The sequence below is a fragment of the Anguilla anguilla genome, chromosome 1 (assembly GCF_013347855.1).
Source record: "Anguilla anguilla isolate fAngAng1 chromosome 1, fAngAng1.pri, whole genome shotgun sequence".
Classification (NCBI taxonomy): Eukaryota; Metazoa; Chordata; class Actinopteri; order Anguilliformes; family Anguillidae; genus Anguilla; species Anguilla anguilla.
Genome location: NC_049201.1, coordinates 50,655,231 through 50,671,596, shown reverse-complemented (window position 1 = coordinate 50,671,596; position 16,366 = coordinate 50,655,231). Strand labels below are relative to the sequence as shown.

At 39.7% G+C, this 16,366-nt stretch overlaps 1 protein-coding gene across 1 annotated transcript in view; it reads right to left on the bottom strand.

Moving 5' to 3' along the window:
* eif3ea (eukaryotic translation initiation factor 3, subunit E, a) overlaps positions 1 to 5,819 on the bottom strand; it is a 46,558-nt gene extending 40,739 nt beyond the window's left edge. Inside the window, exons 1-3 of the mRNA XM_035382730.1 lie at positions 5,673 to 5,819; positions 996 to 1,113; positions 168 to 285 (exon numbers count right to left, since the gene is read on the bottom strand). Of these exons, the coding sequence (XP_035238621.1) occupies positions 168 to 285; positions 996 to 1,113; positions 5,673 to 5,762 (326 nt within the window). The 5' untranslated portion in view covers positions 5,763 to 5,819. The remainder of the gene's footprint in view (positions 1 to 167; positions 286 to 995; positions 1,114 to 5,672) is intronic.
* Positions 5,820 to 16,366: the final 10,547 nt, after the last annotated feature.

Here is a 16,366-nt window from a genome sequence, read left to right as displayed (position 1 = left end):
CGTAGACCGCAACGGCTAACTGCAACACCACTGTAAATAAAAGAGCGCTGCCCGGAATCACAGGAAGGTGCACGTGTATTCCCTTGCATCATACCAGAGCTCAGCCTGTCCTATCCGGTCACAGTACTGCGAGACCTACCATCTCCCACAGTCACAGACGCGCTCACCTGGTGGACTGCATCTGCCTCGTGGTCTCTGGGTCTTCAAACATCTTGACGATGGGCTCGGTCTCAGACTGCAGCTGCTTCAGCTGGGCCACAACCGTGGTCCTCTTCTCTCTCAGGGCTGAAGATAGGAAAAATACAGGAAAAATAATCTATCCTCCACTTATAAAAGGGCATACAACTCTTAAACGACACCTGTCCCTAACTTCCGCATAAGATTTGAGAGGGAGCAGACAAGCGCGATGTCAGCCGCTGCTTCTTTTCACACTGCAGTTCACAAGTCTGAGGACGACACTTCACGTGCAGCTCAGCAGAAGAACTTTCAGGCACCAGATCAACTAGCGTGGACTGCTGGTGAACAATGAGACACTGACCTCCCGGCTAAATGAAAGCCTAAAATCCCTGGGCAATGCTGGATCCAACTGTGCGTCCCTAGCGTGGCTGCCGGTCCCAGTCTGCACTGGCGCAATCAGGATTCAATACCAGGCCATGGGGCCCACACATGCTAGAACAGTGCCTTAACAGGATGAGCCTCACAAAGGGTGTAACTGTTCCAATATCTATAGGAAACATGCTGGCTGCGAGATCCCTGCCTATTCCAAGGCATGCTCAAAAGGGAAAAGCTACCCACCTCACCTGCAACACAGCAGGAATACAAACAATTTTCAGTTTTCAAGAGAAATGAAAGTATACAGAGCGGAACTCAGTGGCTCCCAATCCATACACTAATGTAATTCTACTAAAGACCTGGAATGGCTCAATACTGGGATGGACAGAGTGCATTAATCATATTCCTCCACTGGGAAGAAACACAAGAAAATGTATGCTCACAGTGTGGAATTTCCTTGTCAGGGAACAGGTTTTTGTACACATCCATGGCGAAGTCCACCATGTTGGTGTCGCTGAGAAGATCCAGCTTGCCATGTAGGAGTTCCTTCTCATTGTAGATCTGGAACACAGAATGGAACAGGAGGGGAGATTAATGGGCCATGAGTGTCCAGCAGACACACATTACAAGAAATGTCTGGAGGGCGGGGAACCTTCCCAGGATGCTAGCCAGGACGTTCAAAGGCAGTCTGAGTGTACTAAATAGTCTGATGGGAAGTAGCAGGCCAAGGAAATAACTTCCATGAACTAGGACAGACCTCAGCGCTCAAGTTACTAATAAGCACCACTGGGCAATGTCATGACAGCCTCATTTGTCTTAAACACTGCTAAATTGATTCTGTTAAAGACTACCAATCATATTACAGGAAATATGGTTGTGAGAAGTAGCATCACCATCATACAATTGCATGTTCAGCAAATTTGGATCACTTAGTTTAAAATGTAGGGCGTGACTATTCTGAAAGTAACACATCAATATACCTTGTGTATACCTCAACATACCTGAATTAAAAACCTTCTGTATACCATTGCTTGAAAATATTATTCTATTTATATGTTTATAGCCAACTGACACAATTTCACTTAGTAACACATGACCAGTGCCATAAATGCGCTATAACTGGTTGAAAAGGCCCTCAAAGATAAGTCAGCGAACAAGAACAAAATGACTTCATTCGGTGGTACCATGTTTTGACTGTCACTAGATTAAGCGACCCCACCACCTAATTATCATTACATTACATTTATTTGGCAGACGCTTTTATCCAAAGCGACGTACAAAAAGTGCATTTCATGGTCATAAACAACTACTAAACAGGTTCAGTAAGATACAATACTTATTTTGTACAGCTATTTCTAGCCAAGAACACAGTTCAGTTCACACAGTGAACACTAATCAGACCTAACCTCTGCAAAGCCAACTAGGCAGAAGAATAAGCTACAGTATTAGGACAAACACAAATTACCAAAGAATGCTGGGATGGGGCAACATGTAAAAAGTGTCATAAAAAAAGGGGGGGGAGGGGGGGGGGGGGAGAGATTTAGAGTGAAATATACAGCATGGTGGTGGTTAGTCTAGGTATAGTCTGAAGAGGTATAGGGGCGACATAGCTCAGGAGGTAAGACCGATTGTCTGGCAGTCGGAGGGTTGCCGGTTCAAACCCGCCCTGGGCGTGTCGAAGTGTCCTTGAGCAAGACACCTAACCCCTAACTGCTCTGGCGAATGAGAGGCATCAATTGTAAAGCGCTTTGGATAAAAGCGCTATATAAATGCAGTCCATCTACCATTTACCAAGAGATGAGTCTTCAGGCCATGGCGGAAGATGGGTAGTGAGGGGGAGGTTCGAAGAGGGACAGGGAATCAAACTTGACGAGCAATAATTCTGGCCACTTTTCCAGATTGCAGCCATCGAAATTGCGACCATTTTGGTCACATATGCTCCCGAAATTTAATCTGTGCGACCTCAAATTATAATTAGGAGCATTTGTGCGAGTGCAAATAATTGTACTGGTGCAACCTTTTTTTTTTTTTTTTTTCCAGTCGAACGTCCCTTTCTCTGTACATTCGCTAGTTAGTACACTCAGTATGTGCCTTGTGAGCTGACAGTGACCATTCTAACCAATCAAACGTGAGCTTGACATTCTTACCTTTAATGCTGATTTTAGATTGGTTAATATTAGCCTTCAATCACTCCCCTTTCGCAGCACTCCACTGTCACGTGACACAGAGAGCTAACGCGTTAACTAATGTTACCTGAAGACAAAAGTTTATGATCAATTTATTAACGTTACCTAAGTAACTAGCTAAATTGGTAACGTTACCAAAAGCTAAAATGAAAAATCGTTGACAAACACAGAGCGGAAGTTAACTTAGGGCCAAGAGCATAATTGGCAATGCGCGTGCGTCTGATGAAAGCGTCTATACACCAAGTTAAGTATATTTTTATGACATCATTTTCCTACACATTGATTCACTGGGGTCTCCAACCTGCAATCTCTAAGTGTGAGAGTTGAACTAAGCACGGAGCCAGCGCGAAACACACTAAATTTAAACCAATGCTGTTTCTTATGAAAAAGAACGGCACTGACATTAACATGACTTATGCCAACGACAAGTCATGTGCCAACATCATCGGTGTAATTGCAGATACCAAGATATTGCGTAAAGCCCCAGTGGTGGCCTACCATGCTTTTTTAAGGCTACTTTCACCGTTTTATGTTACATGTAAACCGTACTGTTATATTGTTGTTTTTATCAATAAAAAAATCTATTAAATATATTGTTGGTGCTCCTTACATTTTGGTGGGTGCTCCTAAATTTTTGCTGGTGCTCCTAACTTTTTGAAGTTGGGAGCACCAGTGCTACCAAGTAAAAAAGTTAATTTTGAGCCCTGAGATTGGCAAAGCCAGATTTTAAATGCATTTACCTATAATTGGCACCATGAAAGAAAGGAGAGGAGTGAGTGACAACTGTCAGTCAGGCTGCCGAGTGAGCAGACAGTGCCAGGCAGCCACCATTTCCCCAAGTGCCTTCCCACAAGACAGAGAGGCACAGTGTGGAAGTAGCGGGGCGAGAACGGGCCCTGACATACACTGGCTAGGTGTAACTGCTTTTCTCACCAACAGCCATAGGTCATAGTTTTCACGAGCTCATACGTTCATTTAGCAATGCCTTCAATACCATTTGCATTTGTCTGTAGATCTCTAAATGAGGCTTCAATTCATGAGCAAGGGGATATACTGAGCAGGGGATTTCTATACAAATAAATGTGACATAACTCACATATGCAAATAAGCATCATCTAAGAACAAATCTGAAACTTAGCAGCCACTTTTTGTGAGAAACAGGTAGTAACAATAGATTTATTCAAGTATGATGGCTGATCATTAAAAAACCATCCACAGCACAGTAAGTTCCTTTTCTTTTGTCTGCAGGGAGGATTTTTTATTAAGCTTTAATTTCCTAATTGCTTTTTTTTTTTGAATAATTAAAAATTAAATGAAGAATAATATGCCTTAAAATTCTTTATTATTATTGTTTTGAAATTTTATCAAATGTTATTTTTGTTTTGATTTAATGATAAAGAAGCAAGTCTTGCAGGCCTTTCCTTTTCCTTCACCCAAACCCTCACAAAAAAGGGAGAACATGTATTTCATGAACGAAGTCACCGAATCCTGACTCGGAGACCAAGGTTTAAACGGAACTGCGGATTTGGAGAGCAGCTACACGACTAATACAGGTATATAAAAAGGAAGCATGGTGACAACGATCAGTTTAAAAAATTGCATATCAACCGTGACAATTACTAAATTACTATAAAGTATAGTAAACAGATAAAGCAGAACATTATTTTTATTTAATACATTCGTGATTTTATAAGAATGGACAGCCCATGGAAATAATTAGTTTGAACTACGTTTGCTACGGTTCTCTGTAACTTGCAATTTCGGTTCAATGATCTTTGGCAATGTTTTAATATGCACTGCAGCTAAACGCTTCGTTTTGATGTTATATAGTTTTAGCTAAGCACTTGATTGATTCATATTTCACCTTCAATGTGGCGTTTCTCCATTTAATGCGTTACAAAATGTCTATTACGGAATTTTTAACAATGATGTATCGTTTCAATTGTCTATCTCGTCCCCATCTATTTACCTAGAATTCTTTTGGGCATCATTTGCATCAATACATAATTGTTATCAACACTTAAACGGGGAAAAATCTAATTAACACATTGATATAGATTGTATTTACAATTATATAGTAGGGGTCACCAAATTCGTACTGAACATGTAATTGTCCACTGCTACTTAGCCACATAACAGTTCAATTACGTCCGACTCGTTAGCTGATATGTAGCTAGCACTGTGTCGTTTTGTAAGCTTTAAACCATAACTATTTCAGTCATAGCTCGTTTGGAGTATTAAATACACTTTATTCTCAATCTTAAAAATTACTTCGCGTTTTATTACTTACGTTAACCAACAAGTCACTGTCCAAAACGTATTACAATCACGGTTTAACGCTGCGCTACTAGCCATGTTGGATCACATCTGCTAACTACCTAACTGGCTGTCTGACTAATTGTGATTTTTGGAAGGGTGTCTTGTGAGTAACTTTACAGAGGTTTAGCGAGGATGCATTCCCTTATAACGTCTTAAGAATGATTTTCCGAACAAACGCATCTCTAACGTTCGCATCCAAACTGACAGCATGGACAAAATGAACAGCAATTGATGGATATGTTATGTATGAATCAGATAAATGTGTTCATAGTAGCGGGTCTATTTACAAGCTGATCAGCCATTTCAGCTAAGCAGTTAGCGACTACTGCAATTTTTTAGTTGAATAATTTTAAACAGAAATTATTGCCTCTTCTCGAACCAGCTAGCTAGCAGGACATGCCAGATAAAGCTCCATCATGCTAATGTTTGCAAGGCCAAAAAAGCACATACCGGTAGCTAGCTAGGCCTAGTCACAAATGGCTCTGTTCGTATCTAGCGTTTGCTAGCCTGATAGCTAAATGCACGTGGCTTCAAAATCCCAAAAAAATACGTTTAACAAAACTCCCATAATTTTAAAAACGTAAGAAATTAATACATTAAGTAACACATACATACCTCTTTAACAGAGAGGAATTCCAACAAAGGAAAAACAAGATGTCGGTCTAGAAAATGCGCGATTTTGGTGGTTAGATCGTACTCCGCCATCTTTAGAAGAGGAAAGGGGGACTATTGGAAAAAAAAAACTTTATTAACACAGCACATTCGCTGTGAGGATTAGAAGCAATTTGTGAACCGTGCCAGGAAGGCTTTAAGTCTTTTACAAGGAAAGATCGTATTGTGTTTAAATTTTTAGATGATTGTTTTTTATTTTTTATTTATTTAATTTTTAAAAATAATACTATATCAAGTGTCTAAAATTCAGTATGTAATCACAGATTATAACATTTAAGTAGTATTGATTTGTTACATGCATTTATGCACCCTCAACAAAGTGACAAGGTGGAATTATACCCTTTCAGTCATAATTCTTAATACACTTTTTAAGTCTATTCTTTCAGAAGGTACCAGTTTAAAATAGTTTATTGTTAGCACACTTGCCTAAGGAAGTAGAACACTGAGGGTTTTTTTTTTTTTCCAAATGGAAAAAGTAGCATGGTTGCACTGTAAGCTTTTCATAACTCCTATAATTTCAGCGCAGAGTTGATACAATGAAACATTTCATTTATAAAGAGAGTCATCTGCCAAGAGAACTTGTTGAATTTTTAAACATTGGGATTGTTCCAGGGCCCACTGACATTTCTCCAGCAGACAAAGTATCAAGGAGAGTTCACAAAGACTAGATGCCATGACCTCACTCTGGAATACAGATATAAACAATAAATGTTTGAAATAAAAGCAGGGTTTTGAATATACCAAAAAGCTTCATGAATGTGAAAGACCCTTAACAAAAAATATGATTAGAATAATTGTTTTGCTACTTATTTGTATAAATTCTTGCACCTCAGCAAAAATACACACCCTTGCCCTTCTCTTTAATTCAAACCATCTCATAAAGATGCCCATGTGTTGGCCATACCCAGCTACAAAGAGCCAATATCAGCTTCCAAATGGTCCATTTCTAATAGGTTCCACTAGCCCCCTTGTTTGCTTGACAACCTCGCAGCACTGTCCTGCACATTCAAACAATTTTCCCCTTGTTGCCATGGGACTTACCATCTGACATCAGGTAGAAATGAGTCATAAGCACTCATAGGTCACCGTGGCGATTTCTGTTTTACTGGGTGCCTCTGATGCAGCCAGTGCTGGCTCGGTGACAGTGCCCTGTCAAACTGTTAACATGCGGGAAAAACATTCATATGCAGGGCGGAGAAGAGCTGAAGACTCTGTTCTCACTGCTCTGTTTTTAAAACTGAAAAACAATAAGGTCAGAGAGGACACTGACAACAGAGATTTATTTCTTTTATATCTTTTGCTTTCTATTTTACTATTTGACTGGGTTCATATTCCCAAGATACTTGTATTGATGTGCACTATAACATTCTCCCCATGGCTTCTTTCAGATTATTTGCTGAAAGTTGACTTGAACTCAAACCTTTTTTGCTTCTAGAATTTGAGACCATAATTTCATGCTTACTTTACAACGGTGTGCGCCAGTTTTCGCAGTGAATTTAAATGTGAAGGATAGTTATTTGCAAACCAATGAAAACATTGCCCAGTGTGTCTTTTTGCGGAGTAATCAACATTGGGCCACAGTCTGTTCCAGTGATCCAGAGGTACTGTGTATGAACATGTTAAATGTGTTCCAGAACAAGTAAATAGTTTACCTTCTATGTTTTTTTTTGTGTGTGTGTTTTTGTTATTGAAATAACTGTTTCTTACTGTTACACAGGATAATTTTTAACTGATTATTCATTGCTTAATATGAGGAGATTACTATAAACACGTGTTATAGAATTAATATGCAAACAAAATAATTAGTGGATTAAAATATCTAACAGATGAAATTAGAAGGTTTATTTCTTTCAGTATTTGTTGACATAAAAACCATGTGTGCACCATTAAGACTCAAGGTAATTTTCATATGGAAAAAACCATTCATTTGACCTCATAATCCTGGAGTGTGGAATTAGTTTCCTTCCACTACTGACCAAAGTGCAGTCAACAGGTTGACAAATATGGCTCATGGTGTTGCCTTTGAGTTTAATGGAAATACCATATACAAGTGATTATGTTTCCACTGAATTCTTTCCTTAATATATCCACTAAAAAGCATCCATCTTTGATAGCACAATATTCCTTTTGAATATGATATTTTTCAATATAAATACAATAAAGCATGCCTCATCACTGAAGCACTGGCAGAATTTTCTGGAAAACGAATACTAAGGCAAGTATTCAAGATGCAGCCAATAAATAAAATACAACCATAGGTTAAATACCACAACTAATTCTTAATTGACAAGGAATCTCGTATTTGAAATTCTAATTTTGTGGCCCAATTGCTTTGGTTTCTCTTATTTCAACCAGCTAATCATTGTAATGAAGGAGCTCCTGGGATCAGATGATAGGAAAATCCATGCACACAAACAGATTCTACTCAAATACGGACTGACTTTTCAAAGGAGACAAATGTGCTTTTAAAGTTTATATTCAGGTTTGATCTGGTTTTCCCCATTTAGCTCTACAATTTCATGTACCTACAATTAGTTCAGCTATGTAAATAAATTATGTTTGTCAGCAATGATGAGTTGGATTTTGTAAAGCTGAAATAAATGGAAATAAGCTCCCACTACATTGGTCATTTCTGCTTGATTGTATTTTGATCATCTTCATTAAGCAACTCAAGGTAGTTTTAGTATCAGTACTTTTCATGAAGTTACTACAGGTTCAAGAGAATATATAGCAATTCATTCCGCTACAAAAGTCAATTTAAACATAATAGTGAGGTCAAAATCCATTTATTTTTTACTTCAGTAGACATTGACTAAAATGCCACAACACTGTTCCAACAGGTTGCTGTAATTCAAAATAGCTTCTTTAGCTAAAAGAAATATCCTTATAGCCTGCTAACCACCTGTGAAGGTTCCAACGGTTTAACTGCTATGCTCCCAAACTAAGATCAGTTGATAAAATAATTGTCACTAATTAAGCGCATCAATATTTACAAGCAACACTCGTACGTTAAAATCAGTTTTATTACTTACTACTGTGGAAATGCTGCATTATTTTTAAATGTTGTACAAGGGCATGATAGGTTTTGTTAGAAGCAGTAGAGAATGTCAGCATTAAAAATGAGAGCAGTTATATAACATTTAACTTGCACAAAAAAGTTAAATAAAAAAATGAATTAATGATTCAACTAATTAATGGTCTTCAATCGAGACTTTAAGTTGCATCAGGTGCCAGGCTAAAACAAAAACCTGCAGCCACACTGGCCCTTTTCTAATAAGATTGGACACCCCTGCTTTATATGGATGTATCTTTCGTTTTACTGCAGTGATGGTAAATGGTAAATGGACTGCATTTATATAGCGCTTTTATCCAAAGCGCTTTACAATTGATGCCTCTCATTCACCAGAGCAGTTAGGGGTTAGGTGTCTTGCTCAAGGACACTTCGACCTGCCCAGGGCGGGGTTTGAACCGGCAACCCTCCGACTGCCAGACAATCGGTCTTACCTCCTGAGCTATGTCGCCCCTGATACTCAATCCTGGTCCAGGATAGCTACAGTCTGCTGCTTTTCGTTTTTTTCCTTAGGTTTAGCGACCAATTCCAGCCAAAGAAACCTGGTGACCTGAGTTAACCGTGTAATCAACTACTTTAACTGATTACTTACTGTGCTACTCAAGTGCTGAGTAACAATGAAAGCCAGCAGATCCTACAGCTTTCCACGGCCAGGAGTGAGGACCATGGGCTCAAAGACATGCTTTTCATAGCATTTAAACTTCTATCCATATTCAATTTCCTTCATGACTCTCCCCATATTCGATCAACAAATATTTTTTTATAAATGTCTTAATTAGAAAGTCAATTGTACAATTAGTTGGAGTGCCCATGGGGACCCCTGGAGGAAAACCATTGAAATACCAGTTTAAATCCCTGAAGTTCACATGCTGGAGACAAACCGGTTGCCCTACCTATAGGTAGATGTTTATATATGTTTGCCAAGCCATATAAATGTGTGCTGGTAGGCTTACACCATGTGCAAAATAAATAAATAATCCTGTTTTCAGTGGTGAATCACTGTTACATGAAAATTTGGGGGAAACTCTGAGCACTAAGCTTATTAACACATCTACAATTCCGCTGAAGGAAAGACTTACACAGCCACAGCAAAGTAAGGACTTGTCTGTGCTGGTAATTTTAAGAGCTGCTGAATGGCAGCCACATTTGGCTTCACATCTGGAGAATATATATGTGTGTATATAATGTTTCTTTATGTATTGCATTTTATGTTCAAATATTCTCATTAATTTGCTCTACATTTTTCATTTCTGCATGATGTTATTTTGTCTGCAGTGTAGACTGATGTAGGTTATTAGCAATATTTTGTGTTTTAACACTTCTCAAGCATTAAAGAATAAATGTTGGCAATTATGCAAGCCTTACATTTCTTTCTTAGTTTCATCAAGTTTTGTGTCCCTGTTGTATTTTGATTTGCTGATGTTTTTTTAAATGACAAAACATATTACTTAGATGACAAAGCAATAACTCTTGAAATAGTGCGTAAGCCAAAACAAAGACCAGAGCAGTTGCATTTGAGAATAGATGTTTTATCATTTTAAAAAAAAGGTTTACATAAGTATGAGTGAATGTCTGTGGTGTTGATACAATTGCATTGGATAGCTCTGATAATGTGCTGGAGAATGTGTGCAAAGTAGTTCTCAAAGCCACAAATGTTGATTGTGCTTTTTTACTGTTCTGTCTGGAAACTCTGTCGTCTGGATGTTCTTGATGTACTGCTGCGAATGCACTCCTACACTTTCCCCCACCCATCCTGACCAAGAGCAGGCAAAAAAAAAAAAAGCCGCAAAAATAATAACTAACACAATAAAAGTGCCCCATTCCAAGACACACACACCTAGACATGGTTTCCACACATTTTCCCAGGGCTGCAAAGAAAACAGGGAATGTGATGCATGGTAGAAAAAAAAAAAGAAACCTGCCCCACGTGCTCTCTCTCCGTGCTTTCATAGCCCAGTCCACAGACCGCGCTGCCCTGCATGCCACAGCCCAGCAGGCCTGCAGAGTCATTCACTCAGTTGTTTCCTCACTAAGGCAAACTCACTCAAACGGCCTGGTTTACTTTCCCGAATACTTCGCTTAATTCACAAATCAGTTCAATCTAACTGTTTCAAGGATGCAGAGGGTGGTTCTGTATGAAAGCAAAAATAAAGGAAAGTATTTGTTTGGATGCACCCAGTATTTATAAATAAGCCTTGTAAGGGTCATTGACTTAAGTAGATTTGGAACTTTAGGTCCAGCTAATCTCATCCAGGGGTTTCTCTCTCAAATCTTTTTGGGAAATTTTCCCTCAGAAAACAGAAGTAAGTTCGTATTTCTTCCAGAAAACAACTGGTAATTTTAATGGGCAGGCCGCCCTGTCTGTTTTCTTTCTCTTCCTTCCTCTGGTGCTTTCTGCAAAATGACTGCTTTACTTAACACGTAGAAAGAAAAGACAAAACAAGCTGGGCTCCACATTTTGCCCCGGCCCCGCTGCTCATGCCACAGGCTGCAGGAGCGGGGTGGGCGATTTGGGCAGGCGCCTGGCACCGTTCTCACCCGCTGTAGATTAAATGGTCCTGCAGGCGCCTCCAGACCTGTGGGGAGTTATTGTTAAGCACAAAGTCAAGGAGCCTCCTGCTGGTCCCTATCCCGCTCAGTCTCCACGGGAACCCCAGCCAAGAAAGGGGCGGCATTTTCTTCCATGCTGTCCTGGACGCCGCTGCCAATTGCCTCCCAAGCACCCTGTCCGGGTGGGGGTGGGAGGGGGGTGCTAATGAAGTGGTGGAGGAGGGAGGGATCTCTCCCGTTGTGAAGGGATACAACATCACACGGCTGTGCTAATTGATAAAGTAGTACAGACTGGAAGCTTGTAAAATGCAGTCCTGAATATGCAGTCTTTAATAAAACATCCCAGTCAGCCCAGAGCAGTTTCACGGCCTGCATTTGTGGAGCAGTGAGGTAGGCAGAGGCCTCTCTCTGCAAGCTTCCCAAGCCAGTCACAGGTTATAAGCAGGCACAGGAAGACAAAGCACAGCTCTGTGCTCAATGAGTTTGCATCACAGTCCAGTCCAAATATTCTTTTGGTATTAAAAACATGCTGATATTTTTTTGTTTTCTTAAGTTGACTTTTATTTGAATTCTCTTTTACATACAAAAGTCTCCCAATCTAAAGTGTTTGAGCAAGCTCGCTTTTGTTTGGAAAAAAAACAAACCTTTTTTTTTGGAAAAACTTTTGGCTCCCTTCCCTCTAAACAGCTCTTACTCCTGCTGTGGTGTGTCTCCATTGGTAGCCCCCCCCCCCCCCCAATTACATCTGTCACAGAACAAATCGATACGTTTCGGAGATGAATGCTTTTGAACTGTGAGCTGCCGAGCCGAGAGTACTGATTCTGAATTTAAATGCTAACATCTTACAGGAATTTAACGTCCAGCTCTAGGTCTGCCATGGCTCTGCTCCCTACATCCCAGCTCAGTCATAAATCATTTGGCCAGGACATTGAATCTGAAGTACTGTTGCTCACTTCAGGTCACACTGAGAGTCAATTAAATTGGGACTATCGATAGAGCGGTGGGCTGGAAAACAATACGAATAAACGTAAAGGGTGAGATCAAACTGCAGAGTGGAACATCTGTAAACCACATGTCAACGTATTATACTGAAGGTAACGTGTAAATTTTCACTCACCTCAGAATATCCTCAAGAGTCTCCTACCTAAATGCCTTAAGGGACTCTTTTCTTCTTTTCTTCTGTTATTCTGTGAATATTTCAAGCAGGTTGAGGCCCTATGTAATTTTATTGCACCCTTCCTTGGCTATATATAAATACATTTGACTGATTGACCGATGATTAAAAATGCAAACATGATATCAAAACAGGTAACAGTATATCCTACTGTAAGCACAGAGATACTGGAATCAGCTACAGAATTACATGAATATATTTGTGCACTGTCAGCTTTTTTTCTATCATGTTTACATTACCTTGTAAAGAATACACTGCATCACTGACCCAAATGAAGGTAGGAAACTGACGCACCACACAGTTTATATACGCTGACCATTTTTGTTGCAAAACTCGCAATGAATGCTATCACACAGATAACACCACCATTAACCATTTACAAACAATAATATTCTTACAGGAAAACGAAGGCTAAACTTTAAACATGTTTCCCCTGACTTTTTAAAGCTGGCAGCGTTTTTTTTTTTTTTTTTAATAACCACTGCTATATATTTTAATGTTACTTATGAATTATAATAGGACAAAAGAAAGTCTGGAAACACCAGAGATATAAACTAATTACTATTAGTAAACTTTGCCCATTAAGACTGTAACAATATGCTGGGGTCAGGGGTCAGACTACACAAAAGACACATCCTGAGAAGAAAGATCCCGTGACTCAAAACCCTTAACAAGTTACTTAACTTAGTTTGTTCAAAACTAAAGACAGACAGCTCTCGAGTCCTGCATGTACACTTTTGCTATTTTTAAAATTGTAATGTTAAGCAAACACGCAAACATCACTCCCACATACCAAGGCTGCGGCACATAGTCCATTCTGATTCAGGAAGTGTTATGGACAACAAAATTAGTTTCAACTGGAGTCCGATAATGGTTTAAACCTGATACCTGAAATTTGTAACAGGAAAAGGGTATTAAGCTTGTCAACATTAATAAGTTGTCTTCCTCCGATGGCCTGCATCCTCGCTGCATATGGCAAAGTTTATGGTGATGGTGACAGTAAAGGTTCAGACATGAAGAACTGGTAAGGCCAAAAGAAATGCCATGTTTTTAGTGTATAATCTTTATGATTTGTTAAACCTTGTTCAACCAATGTAGTATGACTATGATACTGGGCAAAATTTGAAAGAACACTGTATTATAGATGTACAATAAGTTATGTTTCATATATAAAAGATGCAAAAAAAGAAAAAGAAAAACAAGGAACAGATCATTCCATATGTTGTTCTTTTAATTTAGAAGTGTATGACCAATATACAAGTTCTTCAACAAAGTTTAATTAACATAATTGTTGGAGATTACTTAGAGAGTGAATATAATAGAGCAGAGTTAATGCTTTAAAGCCGTCCTAGAGCTGTTAAACCTTCTGTTTAAGTTGAATTTAATGAGAAGGAACGGCAGCCATTAAATAAAGTCCAGCAATATATAATATAGTGCATCTGCGCCATGAGCAATCAGACTATTACAAGAGTGGTCAGGGGAGCAATACTGCTTGACCTTTGACCCATCATGTAACGTCAATTACAGGCGTGCGGGGTCTGACACTGAGTCGAATATTGTTCTTGGCATTCTAACTGAGAGGAAAGAGAGAGGAGACTAAATTGTGATGTGCCACTATTTCCCGCTCCTTTTGCTTCTCAGGATGCAGTAAGGTCAAAATGATGGCAGTGCAAACTTCATTATCCTCAGTGGAGAACATTGAAGCCGTCTGTAAAAAATGATCTGTCAAACATGGGGATGATGCAGTCCGACAGGGCCCTCAATCAGCTTTCAAAGCAAATACACTGAGCACGGGTGTCATGGCGTGAGCCCACAAATGTTAATTGCCCAGTCTTCATTTCCACAATTAGACACCGTACATTAGTGGTGAAAAAAAACTGAAAAGCAAATGAATCACTCATATCACCCCGTAATCCAATTAAACATGGCACAATATCCAAAGCAGTTAAGTCAGGGGAAGAGTAAAACTCAATTGCTTTGGACTGGAATGGAAAAATAATGCCTTAGACCATTTTCCTGCTCCATTTCCCCGTTTTTTTAGAAGGGGCGACTGTAACAAAAATATATGCGGTGCCATGTGTGGGGTTCCTGCTCATGGAAACCTACGTAAGCAGCAGTCAAAGAACACAATTTAGTTTGTAGTCAGTTGGTATTGATCCCTTCCTTCATGACATTTCTGGCAGGGAAAACTGTCCAAGGTAAACACAGACTTTGTTTTTTCATGGCTGGGCATTCAGCTGTGTCTCATGCTCACAAAGTTAAAGATGGCTTGTTAAATCTCTGAGCTTGAGGCCCCTGTCCATCAAGCACTCCATTCTTCCATTCGGTGTGCACAGGTTTGTGAGCAGCTACAGTCTTTCCTATCAACCCGAGGCTTTTAAGGGGAAACCCTTCGCCCAAAGGGCAGTGTTTGCTTATTCTAATGTGGTCATCTCACTATTTGGGTTTCCAGCAAAGCTCAACCACATATCAACCGACTGCCATCTGCAGAGTTGGAAATTACAAGTTAACGGTTCGCTGGAGCTTAACGTAAGATGAACCACAGATAGTGTATTTTTTGTACCCTTGACAGAGATGATGACGTTTCATGGCCCTCATGCACACTTGTGCTTTCCCATTAATGACCACACTTTGCCATTTTATGATGGCATTACTTTAAAAAATATAATCCCTGTTCACCTTAAACAATGAAGTGCCTTACTTATCGGGAGCACGCTAAGTTCACACATTGGGATGACATCAGTTTCCAGCAAAGCTGCTGCCGTAAATGTCCTGAAACCGCTTCAATCGTGCGTAATGGAGTAGCGCTGAAGTACATAACCTTCATGGAGCGGAGTTATACTGTTGGCAGCTCTGTATTAAAAGAACACAAAGCAGGGAGGGGAAAGAATGAAAGAAAAAAAACTTGGCACTACAACATATGTTCTATATGCACAATTATCACTTCATGCTGCTTTTCTGAATGTGCGTCTCAACATTTTATCCACCCACCCCCTGGCCCCTTCAATCTGCTAAGAAATGTCCCACAGCTTTCCTTTGACTTTTGACCTCCTGAATAACCCTGGCCATGAAGCCCACCTCCTATGGTGTATGCTAAGTGTAACCCAAATATAAATTCAGCAAGAGTGTTATCCAGCCAAAAGGCTCTAATCTCAGGAGAGGGTAGGGTTTCAGTTCAGACTCTGTTTGAAGACTGGGTTATGGGTAATTTTAGGCCTACTTGCAGGAATAATAACTGGGAGTAGTGTGTTAATCAGACCTGTCAGATGTAATGCTTGGGTTTGGGAGGGTCAGAACCAGTGCACTGCTTTGTATATGACTACATCAGGAGCTGTCATAATTTTTACACTAACCAGCCCATTCCGTAACTCCAAACCCTCATGTGTTGTTAACATGTGAATAGCCTCTTTGTGTGCAGAGGGCATCGGAGGCACTAGCAGAAGATGCAGTAATTGATAGACATATTTAGTAAGTGAACCTCTGGGGAAATATTTAACAATTTCAGATTGTTCTGAACTTGTAAGGACGAGTCTGACAGCTCAAGAGGTGTAAATGAGGGGATTCACATAGAAAAAAACAATGTGTGCATCACTGTTTGCTATATTCAAATCCAATCTTCCTACATCACAAAAATACTGAAAACCACATGTCATTTTCTGGAAAGGCAATTTTTTTTGCAGAATGGAGTAGTTGCAGGTCAAGATATTGATATGACCAACTTCTCCTCAGTACATTGTGTTAAGTATGATGCATTCTGTAATATATCGTATTAATAATTACCCAGTCTAGCTAAATAGCTACTTCGGTGGCCAATGCAAGAGACGGCTCGTCCTGTGTGTCGAG